At 40.5% G+C, this 15,332-nt stretch overlaps 1 protein-coding gene across 3 annotated transcripts in view; it reads right to left on the bottom strand.

The window, feature by feature from the left end:
• Window positions 1-15,332, bottom strand: part of PRKG1 (protein kinase cGMP-dependent 1) — a 1,428,274-nt gene that overhangs the window by 1,329,212 nt on the left and 83,730 nt on the right. Inside the window, exons 1-2 of one of the 3 annotated variants that reach the window (XM_025274138.3) lie at window positions 7,668-7,791; window positions 6,784-7,315 (exon numbers count right to left, since the gene is read on the bottom strand). The exons of 1 other annotated variant lie outside the window; for it this stretch is intronic. In XM_025274138.3, the coding sequence (XP_025129923.1) occupies window positions 6,784-7,094 (311 nt within the window). In that variant the 5' untranslated portion in view covers window positions 7,095-7,315; window positions 7,668-7,791. Of the gene's footprint in view, window positions 1-6,783; window positions 7,316-7,667; window positions 7,792-15,332 lie in introns of those variants that run through there. One more of the 3 variants, XM_044935211.2, reaches the window with a different exon arrangement.

Genomic DNA, 15,332 nt, shown 5'->3' on the forward strand with positions numbered 1-15,332 from the left:
AACGCTGCTGCTTTTCCAAGTCCTTAGTAGTTAAAGGTTTTAGCCAATAGACACATTCAACTCTTTAAGTGGAAAGTTTATCCTGTTGCTTTAACATTTGTCTCCCTCTCCCCCCTTCCCCTCTCACCCTCCCGCGCGAGCTCTCTCTCTCTCTCTCATACATACACACACAGACACACACAGACACACACACACACACACACACACACCTGTTGTCTTCTCATCAGACTGTTTCCTACTTCATGCTGTTCACTGGAACTATCTGAAAAATCTTTAAAAAACACTGATGGTTGGCTTCCACCTCCAGACATTCTGATTTTAATGGGTTTGGGTTTTTTTTAAAGCTCCTCAGATGATTCTAATGTGCAGCAGTAAAGTTTGGGAAATAAACTTTGGTTTGGTCCTGTCTTATTTTTTCCGCTTTTCCCTAAGCACTTCTGTTTCCTATTTAATTACTGGTGAGCAGATACTCCCCACAGAACAGCCTTTATGGTATCTATTAGGACCATGAAATTGCCAATCCTCCAACCCCTTTGGGAAGCAGAAGAACCTAGAGGCTAATGAAAAGGGCTCTCAAGTTCAAATTCCAATTCAGCACTTTACAAAGTGTGTGGCTTTGAGCAAGTTACTTAGCATCTCTGAATTTCAGTGTCTTGTCCCTCACTGTCATGAAACGGGATAACCTGGAGTATTCCTCACCAGGTTATTTGATTAAAAAAAAGACAATCTGTGTAAAGCACAGGGAGCAGTGGTCTGACACCGAGTAAGGACTCGATAAATGTCAGCCATCGCGATCATGATGGGCAGTACCATTCTGACCTATTTTTTCAGAACAGTGATGCACTAACTTATCCTCTACTTTCTTTTTCTGCATGGTGGTCTGCACAAAGACCACCAAGGCCTCCCTGGTATCAGGCTAAGGGATGTTTCAAAGGGACAATATGAGGTATTCAAAACAAGCATTGGTCTAAAGGGAAACATCTGAATGGCTTTTTAACCAAAATTCCAGTATGGTTTCAACTCCCAAAGGAGGCCAGCCATTGGTACATTCCAATTTGGGTGTTTTCATACACAAAGTTCTCTCTTCCCTGCAAGTTCTGTTCCAGTCTCATTGCCTATTCACTTGCCCACAAAGCCCACTGATCCTTTTCAACTTTGCAAACATGCCATAGCTTTCACAGTAGTCATCCTATTGTGCCCTTTCTTGTCCTCCTGACACACATCTCTTCTTCCCACTCCCTCCTGCTTCTTTCCTATTAATAACTATGATTAAAAAGTCCATTCAGAAGCAAGACACTTTGAGCGTATACTCTTAGTCCCACCTTTCGCTCAACATCTGTTTTGTGCAGCTACAGATTCTGTGCTCTTGTTTATATTTACATGACAGTTTTGGAGGGAGAACATCCCTCTGCTCTTAGAAACAAAATATACTCGGAGTTCAAACAGGCTGCACATACTTCACTTACCAGAAAACACATTTGAAGGAGGTGCCGAGGAATGCAGTCATTATAGAAGATGGTGAGAAGGAAGGGGAACTGGTGTCAGAAGGCTGGGTGTGTGGAAATAAGAGAGGGACTGTCAGGGAAGGGGTGGCAAACCGCGCCAGCTCAACAGTTCAGATTAGGATTCAAAATGCCACAGATGTGATTGCATAATAAGCTGTTGCGCATACGGGTAAATGCTGCTTTCAGCACGCTCTTATTTATCATATTGTCTTGCGTGCTCAGAGCGTGGAACATTCAAGTCGGAGGGTCTGAGTGCTAGCATCGGGCCCAGTTCTCTGGGATAGGCAGCAGCACCTATGGCAAAATGGGAGAAAGAGCAGCAGTCTGGTGTTCGAATCTGGTTGCTAGGATACTATAGAGACCCTCCATTGCTAGGCAGACAGGAAAAAAAAAAATGCGTCCATATGCCTTATAACCTGCAAACAGCAACAATAGAGACATCATCTGCCTTCTTCTATCCTTTCCCATTAAGAATCCAAACCCAACTCTTTAGTGAAATAAAAGTAGTGGAAGCTTGGAAATGTGGCCCAGGAGAGCAAGGAAGTTGGTCATTTATATTCTCAGGCAGTTTCTAGAGCTACTCTATTGAAGGGCTTGTTGGTATTTTCATTATAAGCCCCATTTTAGGGGCACAAACTGTGCTTCAAAACATCCTAATAGGGTTTTAGCAGCCTGGTCTTATTTTTATAAAGGCTGCTACAACTTTAACTTTATTGCATAGAGTATAATGTCAAATTAACAATCAAATTGAATAGTCTATTAGAAAAACGTTAAGTTGGAATTGAACTCCCCAACAAGAACAAGGAAAATGAATTTACAAAATCAACTTGAGGTTCAAGTCCCACCTAAGTTCTGTTTGCTGGGGTGTGTGAAGAATCCACCATGCTAGTCTGTGGCATAAAACGAGATTATTTCCAGTGGGAACATTTAGAAATGAGTGGAAAGTGGAACTTGTTTTCTTTAAGAGCGGAACTCAGCTTCTTTAAGAGAGTTAATCATCTGCTGCTTGGTTAAATTAAATATTATTACCTAGTCAGGATAGTTTTAATTATCAGAACCAGGCAGGTGGGAGATGCTGGACTGGAATGACATTCTGAGATTCAGAGCTTTACTAATAGGTAACAATTAGTCCTCAGTGTAAGTGTGTGCGCATGCACGTGCATGCACACACACATACCCCCCTCAATTATTCTAACAACAAGCAGAAAAGCCCTCTCAGCTACTCATCTTGATCCTCTCTGGCCGAAGCTTGGTGTTCTGGTATAGGCACTAGTTGCTGTGTTCCCCAGATGCACCCTCTGCTTTCCTTTGTTGTCTTGTCCCTTTGCTGATGGCCCTCCCCACCCTAACCCCAGCACTCTCACCCCATCACCACTCACCTAAATCGTGCCATCGATCAAATACTCAAACACCTCGACTTCCACAAGTTTGTGATACCCTAAAATTAAATGGGCTCAATTATGTTTTACCAACTGTCTTAGGGATCTCCTATGTGACTTGCCTTACTCTATTTCTAGAATATTCACTTGTGCAGTATTGCTAAGCCCTGGTTAACTCCTTTGTGATAGGACTCACACATCTCACGTCCAAATGCCTGACACTAACTTGCACGTGGTCATCCGAATGCCTGACACTAACTTGCACATGGCACATTCCACAAAAGTGCTGAACTGACCTATTGGGCGTATCTGAAATGTAATTGTTACCTCGGATGATAATTATCCTTTAATATTATGCCATCTATGATTACACCAAAATCCTAGAATTTTCCCACCTTCCTACACAATTTAACAGAGAGCCTTCAGGAAGATTCTATTTCTCTATGTCAAGGCTTAAAAAATAATCAGATAAGATTGTGTTAAAATTAATGCCTCCCTAAAAATAAGAAGAATATACTTCTTTTTATCCTCAGCTCTCCAAAGTACTTCACAGTCAAGCGTGTAATGTTACAAAACAAAACATGTCATCATCCTTTGAAATTCGGTTACCTCTGGGCTAACAGCTTAACAAAAATACAGAGACACTAACAACTTCTGACAGGAACTCAACTCTTATGACAGCAGAATGGAAAGGACTTGAGAATATTTACCATAGGTAAAGGGTTTAGAGATCAGCATACCAGTGACTGAATGTTCTAACCTACCACAGAGTCAATTTTCAGGAATAAACTAGCATGAAATAAAATTACTTTAAAAATCCATGAGAACTACACTGCCTGCATAATCAACAGGCTATCTGGTCAAAAAAAAAATGAATATTTTATACAGTTTTCATCTTTAAGGATTTATTTACCTAATTCAATCCAAAACATACAGTCTGATAGTTTTACCTTCTCAGTAGTTATTTAGGAGCAGTGGAGTATAGATTCCAACTTGCTAATCAGTTCTTTGGCTCATCACACTCACAACAGAAAAAAGGTTTTCGAGCTATTTCTACACATGTGTAAAAGAGTCAAACAAAAATACCAACCCTCACAGGCACTCACAGGTGCCGCAGGAGTGCCTGGCTCTGAGCTGGAATCCCACACAGCCTTCCCTCCAATTCCCAGCATACAGGGAAAACTCCAAACCAAAACTGTTAAGATGATTTAAGTTCATAAGTTAATTTATATGTTACACTATTTTTCAAATGATTACTTAAAAAAAAAAACACAGAGAAGTTTTTTAAAGATTCTAATCCTTAGAAGGCAACCCCAGTAAGCAAAAAGTAATTATACATATACACATACATCAGATAACTGACTAGGACATTCTCTGGACAGTCACCTACATCCAGTAGAAAGGGAATAGAAAACTACATGAGCATGAATTTACAATCAATTTTGGGCTATTTTGATGATTTCATTTTAACTCAAACTCTCAAAAATCTGCAAGTTTTAAAAAGATGACCAAATTTAGGCTGTACTAAAAATAAAATATAAAGATATAAACACTTGTTGCCAGTAAGTTGGTATAATCAAATTGTTTATAGTGAAATAAACAGAAATTCAAACAAGCCTCCTGCACTTTGGTTAAGTTTTCCTAATTCTTCACGGAACTACCTTGTATGATCATTCAAATGACCTAAGTGTAATCATTTTGCAGACAACATGCTTCTCCTCTTACCAAAGGTACACTCTACCACGTAAGCCAATTTTATTCTAGTTTTCTTTATGTAAGTGTGAAAAAAGAACAGATGTTTTTCCAAAATTATTTAAGTTTGGAAGACATTCATTCTATGGTTTTCTTCAATATAAATCCTTCAGAATCCCCAAACCCCTCATGGTGATACCTTAATAGCCGACTTCCTAAAAGTACAAGTTATTAAATAAAGATCAGAACGCAAATGCACAGTGTGGTTCAACTGATAAAATGCTGATCATAACTGGATGTTGTGAATTATTTGCCACGCTAATTTCATTTTCCACCATGGACTTTAAAAAAAAAAAACTGGTTGTTCTGTATGTCATGCACTAAGAGATTTCTAAAATTTTACCACATTATACAGCTCAGACTACACTGCTTAGATTCTTTTAGATCTTGCCTGATAAATTGTTTTCATTGGAGTTATCAGCTGGCTTGATCATGCTTCAAATAAAACTGATTAAAATGGTCTTTTTAAGAAAGGAGAGTTTGCTCTGAGTTACTCCAAAGTCCTGCCGATACTAAAATGAGATCCTATGGAGTGCTGAAAGATACAGAGAACTGTCTTTGAGTTATATTTTTCATTATGCAAAACTTGGCCCTGGAGAGATGGCCATGTACCTCGTTAGCTGAAACAGGCAAGCATGTCAGCTCTGCAAATTAACTTACCGGAGAAATCTGAAGTGGATTCAGATCATTCAGGTTTCTAAAGCAGATCCAAATCCACTCAACTATTTGGGCAACCTGGTGAGGTTAGAATCTCAGAAATATGTATCTTTATTGTCTTTTCTCCCCACACACAGAATACCAATTCCTCCTTAAGCTAAATCTGCATAAGGAAACAGCGAATGCTCTATGGCAACCAACAAGGAGAGGAACAAGTCTAAGTTTTCCAAACTATAATTAGTACATACTCACAATCTGTGCCCCCCATCCAATAAATACAAATGGGAACAGCCCAATACTCTTTCTCCTTATACTAAATCTTTGTGTTTATTAAGCGAAAGGCTCCCAGGGACCTTGTATTATTATGTAACACGTGTCATCCAGCCAGTGTGATGTAGTTTGGAATAGAGTAACAAACCCCTTGGTTTATCAATTCTGTCATTAGTAAGGTAAAATACCATTCATCTGGGTGCTTATTCTGTATTAACTTCATGTTCCTGACACTTTACTATCTATCAGAACTCTAAGTGGAGTGATGTGTAACAAGTTCCATTCAACTTTCCCACCCAGGTTGTGAAGCCCACTGACATCAGAACTACATAGTTGTTTATAATGCTAGAACAATACCAGAGTGGTTGCATCAGAAGCCAGGAGTGAGGCAAATAATGTGACCACGATGTCAGTAAAGGTAAGTGGACTGACTTCTCTTCCTCTGACCCTGGAAACATGTAACCCTCAGGGGGAGACAGAGGCACCCCATTAGCAACATTATATAAAGTCCTTAAGGAAAATAAGCAATATTCTCCCTCAAATGTTATGAAAAAAAATATTTTTAAAAAAATCAACAGACTAGGTTTCCATTTGTGGATTGTAAATGTCATCCAATTCTGGAAATCAAAAACTCTTTCCTTTTATATGTGTATCTGCTTATTTTTGACACTTTAATGATGCCAGAACATCAGGTTTGAAGAGTACCAGCGAGAATTGCTAGCATGTAGAGAAATCCGGGAGGGCCACAAAAGCATAGAAAGTCAGGATGATAGCAGACGCATTTTAAGTCTGACGAGCCTGCAGTTAGGATTTTCCGGTTGGGCAGGTTTGCCAGGGCATTTGGGAGATGAGGCTTTCAATTCTCTCACTCATACATACACAGCCTGACACACATCTGGGGCGCATTCAAACTCTACGTATAGTAGATGGCCCATATGAACGTATATATATATATATATATATATATATATATATATATTTTTTTTTTTTTTTTTTAAATAGCTTGACATCTAACAAAGACAGGGAGGCAACGTAGATGCAGTGAGTCTGGTCTGAGAAATGTGCACAGCCGCGCAAGAAGTGCGGGTTAAAATGAAACATTTCTGAGGGTGAGGATCAACAAGGCAAGCGGGAGGGGCGGGAGCCGACAGACAATACAGAGACCCGCAGCTCCCCACCGACCGGGTGCCACACGGACCCGGAGCGTAACCCCTGCTTACTGTGGACTCTTGGGGTAGAAGGGCAGGGTCACATGGCTGAGATCCTGGATGTCAAAAGCGGTGGGCTCAGCGGAGATCGCCTGCCGCTTGGTGCGCGGCTCGCCTTGCAAGGTGCTCGCGCTCTGCTTCTGCGCCTGCTGGGTGGCCGGCCGGATCACCGAGCGGTACTTGTCCAGCTCGTTCTGCAGCTTCTGGATCAGTTCGTCCTTCTGATCCAACTCCAGCTCCAGCTCGTCGATGAGAGCATCCCGCTGCCTCAGCTCCTCGATCTTCTCCTGGAGCGCGTACTGTAAATCCCGCAGGGTGCCCATGCTCCTCCGGGCTGCCGGGGGCTCCTTCCTGCCGCTGCTCCGCGTCTTGGGGCTTCCTCCCCTCTCCGATCAACTTTCCCCAAAGTCGCTGCTGCCTCCCGAGTGCGAAAGCTTCCTACTTGAGACCAAAGCCAGGCTTGGCTTCTGAGCATGCCCAGTCTGCCGGCTCCAGCCACCGAGAGTTTCAGTGCAGATTCCACTTCTCCGGGCTGACTGTGAGGCTGAGAGCAGGGATAAGCCAAACGGCAGGTCGGGCCAGGCTTCCACCTGAACCGCGGCGGGCGCCGGGGAAGAGAGACGCGGGCGCGGTGGCCGAGCAACGGGAGAAGGGACTCGTAAGGTGGGGGTGGGGTGGGGGACTCCGAGGCCGCGGCGGGTCTGCCCGGGTCACTCGCGCCGGGCGCCGAAGGAAGCCGGCGGAGAGTGTGGGGAGCCTGATAAACCTCTGGGCGCGCCAGGGGATGCGCGGGCGGAGCGAGGCGGGAGCACTACTTCGGGGGCGGGGAGGCGGGCAGGAGAGGACCGGAGGGACCCCGAGCAAACTGGGGAGGCGTCTGCCGCCCCGGAGCCTACCGGGCTGGAGGATGTGGGGACTACAATCCCGACGACGAGCGAGGACAGAGCGGACTCTGCATCGTAAGCGCTCTGAGTTCTGGAGGTGTCTGGACTGCCAGCCTCGCGGAGAAAGGATCCCTAGCCTGTGGCTGAGCTCTCGCGTCTGCCTCGCCGCCTTCCTCACGGGGAGCGCCTCACACAGGTGGTAACGCTTGAAAACAAACTTGCCTCTCAGGAGAGGGGAGCGAGTCCGTGCAGGGGAGGGGTTTCCACTCACACCCGGGTGCTTTTCGGGGAGAGGGGGAGCTTTTGATCCCACCCCCACCCGCGCCAGCGTTTCCAGCTGCTTCGAACGAGTCTCCTTTCCGCTCCTTCTAAACTCGGATTCATGAACTCTTTTAGGGCAAAGGCCAGAACGGGATGGGACTGAGCCCTAGAAGGCTGCTCAGCTTCCCCACTGTCCGTCCCACTTAACTAGTGTCTGCGGAATAGTTTATGCAAGGGCCTTCCTCCTTCCACTTGCTGAATTTGTAGAGGGGTGTCAGGGGCGGGAGGCGGGCAGGTCAAAATCACTGCGGTATTCCAAAAAGTTCACTCTTAAATTGAACCATACCTTTAAAATTACTTGCTTGATAACCAAACTGTTAGGGCGCTAGCCTTCCCCTTGAATGGCAAGATACAAACTTTGAAGAAGAGATAAAATCTTAAAGGAAAGGGGGGACCCTAGACGGGTCGGGGTAAACTGTACACTGTATCGCCCCACCCCCACCGCCCCCATCCCTGCCTGCTCCGTATTTCCTAAAATGATGACAATTTAGATAGCATCCTTTCTGTCCAAGGGTAATTCTTCTATCATGTTCAGAATCTTCCATAACACTTAAATTCCTCATATTTACCTAAATCTTCACCTAGTCATTTAAATTTTCAGCATCTTTATTAGCAGTCCTTTAATTACTATTCTTGAGAACTCAATGTTATAATCCTCGATGTTCTATTTGGCCATTACTTAACACTAAATAAAACAAAGTAGACAGAAGATAGATTAAGATTCTGAATTGCAATCCAGAACTATTCACTGGAATCTAAATTTAGACAAGGACATATATCAGTCTCAAAAAAAGTGCTTACTTTTTGCTTTTGAATACACAACCTGTTCTAAGAGGAGCAAAAAGGAAAATGGGGAGGCAAATGAGAGAAAAAAGGAGGAAAGAAAAGAACAGAACCAGCTAGCTAGTGTCACCTTAATAAGCTTTTTGATTTAAAGTGTATTTAATTTTGTCTGTAATTAAAGTGTAAATGAAAAAGGATACACAATCCTAAACATTCTACCCAGCTTAGGATTTAATTCTCTCACTACACATGATATGACACAATTGTTCTGCTTTCCAATGTGGATGTTTTCAGAAGTGCATTTATTTCAGAATGCATTGTACAAGGTGGATGATTTCCCCCAAACAAACATGGATAACTTAGAAATACTGAGAGCAGTAAACAGTAGTTCTGAATTATTGTTGTTTTAATGAAAACTAAACCAAGCAGAAGTGCTCTGGCTTTGTATAGCTGACTCTTTTCTAAAAGAGCTTCCATGACATTTTCCTTCTCCCAGGCAAAAGGCCAAATTCTTATCTTATTTAACCTATGGGAATTCTGTAATTCCATGGGAAAATGTCAAAAACTTAATGAGACTCCTTTCCTATAGATCTATTATAGGGGTCTAGGAGCCCAAGAGTTTAATGTCTAAAAATATATCAGGAACATTGTATAGGGGACATTATTAGACAACTGCTAAGCAAGGTTATGTTGTAAGGTTCATTTGAGGCTTAAATGGGGTTACTTAATGTCTTTGAGCAGCACAAAGAAAGAAGATTCTTCTTCATTTGTAGAAAGCTTGTCTACACATAAAAAGGATAAAAGAAACTAAAGCATTTTCCCCAAAACATAAAAAATTGCATTTAAACCAAGAAAAAAATCAGGGTTTTTTTTTACAAAAATGCAATTTCTTCCACTGTTAATGTAAATATTTTTCACTATTTAAACTACCATAATCTATGTACCACTAGAGGATGTTACATTTTCATTTTAAATGGAATTCTTGTGATACAAAATGTATTCCTTGATGAATCCCATAGTAAGAATCAGAAATCTGTTGTAATAAATGCAAAGAAATTAAACATCTGAGAAGATGTGACTATTACAATTTGACTTACAAATTGTAAGTTATAAGATGTTCAAGTTATAAGAATATATTTGTCTGCGTTACTGCATATAATGAAAAAAATAAAATTATCCTTCAGTTCAGTTCAGTACAGTTCACTCAGTCATGTCTGACTCTTTGCGACCCCATGAACCCCCAGGCCCCCCTGTCCATCACCAACTCCTGGAGTCTACCCAAACCCATGTCCATTGAGTCGGTGATGCCATCCAACCATCTCATCCTCTGTCATCCCCTTCTCCTCCTGACCTCAATCTTTCCCAGCAGCAGGGTCTTTTCAAATGAGTCAGCTCTTTGCATCAGGTGGCCAAAGTATTGGAATTTCAGCTTCAACATCAGTCCTTACAATGAACATCCAGGACTGATCTCCTTTAGAATGGACTGGTTGGATCTCCCTGCAGTCCAAGGGACTCTCAAGAGTCTTCTCCAACAACACAGTTCAAAAGCATCAATTCTTCTGTGCTCAGCTTTCTTTATAGTCCAACTCTCACATCCATACATGACCACTAGAAAAACCAGAGCCTTGACTAGACGGACCTTTGTTGACAAAGTAATGTCTCTGCTTTTCAACATGCTGTCTAGGTTGGTCATAACTTTCCTTCCAAGGAGTAAGAAAATTATCTTTAAATACTTTATATATGAAAACCCTGAATTCTAGGCTTTTCTATTTTTAAAGTCAAAATAAATATTTTAAGTATTACAGTGATGTCCTTGACTGTTTGAGGGACCTTGGTTTTCTATCTCTACCTTTTGAGTGATTCTAGTATTTTCTTAAACATCTTTTGCATTGCATTTGGTAAATGCTGGAAATAAATTTTACATAAAAAATCTAGGTCTTATGGTTTCATTTCAACAGATATATTTACTATATGTCTTATAATAAATTTAATTGGCTAAGTTATAATATCACAGATCACACACAAGTCTACTTTCTGCTATTTGGAAGTGTCTACCACAAATTTGGGGTGGAACGAAGCTTCATATATTCAGCTTTCCCACTGCCTAGCTGGGATGAGGTCTTAATGTTAGATGCTAAAGCACAGAACAATGCCATTTTGAAGGAACTTAATTCATATACTGGAATTCCATAGTAACTTTTCAGCAGTCTCTCTTTGTTATAGCTCTAACAGAAGCAAAATTCCAGTAGCCAGATCCACCTGTGGCATATTAATGCTCTTCAATTCTGCATCCAACCCTCATGATTGAGAATAACTAATACCACACCTTACTTAATGGGATCTCAGAATCACTTAATGAGACCTTCAGTAATTCAGCTGTATTGTAATACTGGCCATTAAAAAAATATTCTTTTGAGTGTATTATTCTACACTGAAAACATATTTAGCCTCAAAATAACTGTGATAATTTTGTCATCCAGCTGCCCATTCCACTGGTGCTATGGACATGGAGGCCTGGCGTGCTTCAGTCCATGGAGTCACAAAGAGTCAGACACAACTGAGCGACTAAACTGAACTAAACATTTCCTGCAAGAGTCTGAAAATCAAAATTTCCTTCTGTCATTTCATGTCCATGTCTTGAACAGCAAAAACAAAACCAAAAACAAACAAAAAACATAGCTAAGCTTTATAGGTCATGTAAGCAGCCCCTTACAGAAGAATCTAGATATAAAGGTAACTAAGAGTGGTACATACACTAGTTTGCTCTACAATGTTCATCTTAATCGTGACCACAATAAAAATAACTAACTTCCTGGAACACTTAATGTATGACAAGCACTGTTCATGTAACCTCACGAGTTGGACATCATTTCCTTTTATACTTGAGAAAAGCAAGGCAGAGAACCACTCACTTTGTGTTGTTGTTCATTCTCTAAGCTTTCCAACTCTGCTACCCCATGAACTATAGCACACCAGGCTCCTCTTTCCTCTATTATCTCCTGGAGTTTGCTCAAATTCATAGTGATGCTATCTAACCATCTCATCACTCACCTAATATCAAATCCAGACCATTTGGTGCAGAGCTCAGTCCCCTACCCACTGCCCTTCACTGCGTTCTGCAGGACTTCCAAGGGTTGGTAATGCCTTCTTCTGGATCCAGAGTGATAAGGTATTAATTAACATTAACTGGCCTGACTTTGGAGTTAGGGACGTGGGAAGAGAAGAAATTTGGAAAATTGTAAAACAGTAGGAAAAATATTTTTAAAAGTTCCTTTTCCCCAAACTGTCTTTATTTCAGCCTCATTTCATCTTGGGTTTATGGTCACCAACTTGTACCCATTTACCTGGGATTGCCCTTGTTTTAATATTAAAATTGGTTGGGACTGTCCTACTTTTTACACTCAAGTCCTAGTTACACCTTGGTCCTGGGCAAACCAGGAAGGTTGATCATCCTCTATAAATCAGGATTGCAAAGCCTCTCTATTTGACAAATATTTTCATATTTTGTATTCAAAGTTACTGATAGAAAAGTAAAACCAAAGAAGATCTGTAATAATAATACCCATTATTTTAAGCACATTACAAACCCACTTACACATTTGTTTCTGTGAATATGTTCTAGGAAAGCAATCATCCAATTTCAATGCATAATAATACACCACAGGAACTGTCTTTGGACTGTAAAGAGGAGATGAGTCAGACAATAGAATTTTAATTACTTTGATAAGTCAGACAACGATTCAAGGCTTTCTTTTCGGTTTGATCTTATAAAAATCTAGAATTTAGACAGATTGGATTCTTAGAGACTAAGCATAACAATTCAAGTTCCTGCTATTTGATTAACTCTTATAGGATTATATGATTATGATTATTGTGTTTGGTGACTAGATTTGGTCATCAGGAATACATATTTAAATGAATATAAATAAAAATTCTAATGACAGGGCTGTTCTGAAGTCACACTATCACAAATGATAAGTTGTGCATGGAAAAGGGAAAAAAAAACCCATAAAACATTAATGATGAAAAACTTATTGCAGAGACATGGAAAGTCATAGTGCCTTGTACCATACTTGCTAATGTGCTTAGAGTTTAATACCGAATTAGTGTCATACTTAATATTAGTTGAAATGAATTCTTATATTCCACTGCATAAGATGATGTTAAGTTATTACTGGACCTCAGCCTAAACTAATGTGCATGGAAATCCATGTACTATTTACCAAGAATATTTCTTTCTACTCTTTACTCAGCTGATCATCTCCAAAGACCAGAAGAAATAAAAGTTTTTTAAGAAGAAAAGTATTCTGTTTTCTGTGGTTTTCTTCATAAATGGAAAAGTTTTTAATGTGTAAAATGGAATTTAAAATGCTTTATTCACAAAATAGTTTACTAAATTTAAGTCCAGTGAATATACAAATGAGTAGGCAACATCCCTGTATCTGATTAATAAATTACAGTTTATCAGCTCCATTTCAGTAGTGCTTTTTCTGGCAGATTAAATGTACATCATTTCCTAACTCAATGATCAGCATTTCCCACAAAGTATTCAAAAATATTTGCAAAGGTAATTTTGTATTTAAAACATTATTTGACAGCATGTGGCTTATAGGAGAACAGCTCAGTGATTTTTTATTGTTCCTTTTATTTTAAATAGCATTTAACCACTGATATAACTTGGCCATTTCCCTCCCACTTGTTCTGTAATCCAAATTTAAAGTAAAAGCAAAAAGAACAAACAAACAAAAAAACACTTTTCTAGAGAACTTCTTAAAATTAGTAAGGTGGGCAAGTACTGAAGATGTAAGAAAGATAATAGAGTACAAGCTTCAGTGAATTGGCTTTCTATCAGTAAATAACTTAAATGAACTGAGCAAGAGAAAGATGGCAAAATACAACTGAGAATGTCAGAGATTTGGAGGAGAGGGGAAGCTACAGGCAAAAAGACATAGTCGAGAAACATATAGAAATCTTCACTGTTGTGAACTTAGTGGAAAAGTAAATATAACCTAGCTTCAAATTAAAGAAACTCTTGATATTTGATTTTTATATAATTATCATGAGATGGAAGTCCAGAAATCCATCTCTAATGATATACAAATGAAGTAGTCGGCTAGTAAAAACATAGATGTCATTCTAGGGTCAACATATGGTACACAATAGTTATAAAAGCATTACCCTTGAAACAAGGATAGAGCCCTAGGCTGCGGTTCATGAGATGCAAACACTATGCTATGTATTTGTAACCAACTGTTAAAATATCAGTCACTTTGCCCAATGTATATTTCTAGATGCTTTTCAACTGTGGTGCTGAAGAGACTCTTGAGACTCCCTTGGACTGCAAGGAGATCAAACCAGTCAATCCTAAAGGAAATCAACCCTGAATATTCACTGGAAGGACAGATGCTGAAGCTGAAGCTCCAATACCTTGGCCACCTGATACTAAGAACTGACTCATTGAAAAAGACTCTGATGCTGGGAAAGATTGAAGGCAGAAGGAGAGGAGGGCAGCAGAGGATAAGACGGTTAGATAGCATCACTGATTCAATGGACATCATTTTGAGCAAACTCTGGAAGACAATGAAGGACAGGGAAGCCTGGCATGCTGCAGTCTATGGGGTTCAGTTCAGTTCAGTTCAGTCGCTCAGTCGTGTCTGACTCTTTGTGACCCCATGGACTGCAGAACACCAGGCCTCCCTGTCCATCACCAACACCAGGAGCTTACTCAAACTCATGTCCATTGAGTTGGTGATGCCATCCACCATCTCATACTCTGTCATCCCCTTCTCTTCCCACCTTCAATCTTTCCCAGCATCAGGGCCTTTTCAAATGAGTCAGGTCTTCTCATGAGGTGGCCAAAGTATTGGAGTTTCAGCTTCAGCATCAGTCCTTCCAATGAATATTCAGGATTGATTTCTTTTAGGATGGACTGGTTGGATCTCTATGCAAGCCAAGGTACTCTCAAGAGTCTTCTCCAACACCACAGTTCAAAAGCATCAATTTTTCAGCACTCATCTTTCTTTATAGTCCAACTCTTACATCCATACATGACTCCTGGAAAAACCATAGCCTTGACTAGATGGACTTTTGTTGGCAAAGTAATGTCTCTGCTTTTAATATGCTGTCTAGGTTGGTTATAACTTTTCTTCCAAGGAGCAAGCGTCTTTTAATTTCATGGCTGCAGTCACCATCTGCAGTGATTTTGGAGCCCAAAAATATAAAGTCTGTCACTGTTTCCATTGTTTCCCCATCTATTTGCCGTGAAGTGATAGGACTGGATGCCATGATCTTAGTTTTCTGAATGTTGAGCTTTAAGCCAACTTTTTCACTCTCCTCTTTCATTTTCATCAAAAGGCTCTTCAGTTCTTCTTCGCTTTCTGCCATAAGGGTGGTGTCATCTGCATATCTGAGGTTATTGATATTTCTCCCGGCAATCTTGATCCCAGCTTGTGCTTCATCCAGTCCAGCATTTCTCATGATGTACTCTGCATATAAGTTAAATAAGCAGGGTGACAGTATACAGCCTTGACGTACTCCTTTTCCTATTTGGAACCAGTCTGTTGTTCCATGTGC

The sequence above is a fragment of the Bubalus bubalis genome, chromosome 23 (assembly GCF_019923935.1).
Source record: "Bubalus bubalis isolate 160015118507 breed Murrah chromosome 23, NDDB_SH_1, whole genome shotgun sequence".
NCBI classification, from domain to species: domain Eukaryota; kingdom Metazoa; phylum Chordata; class Mammalia; order Artiodactyla; family Bovidae; genus Bubalus; species Bubalus bubalis.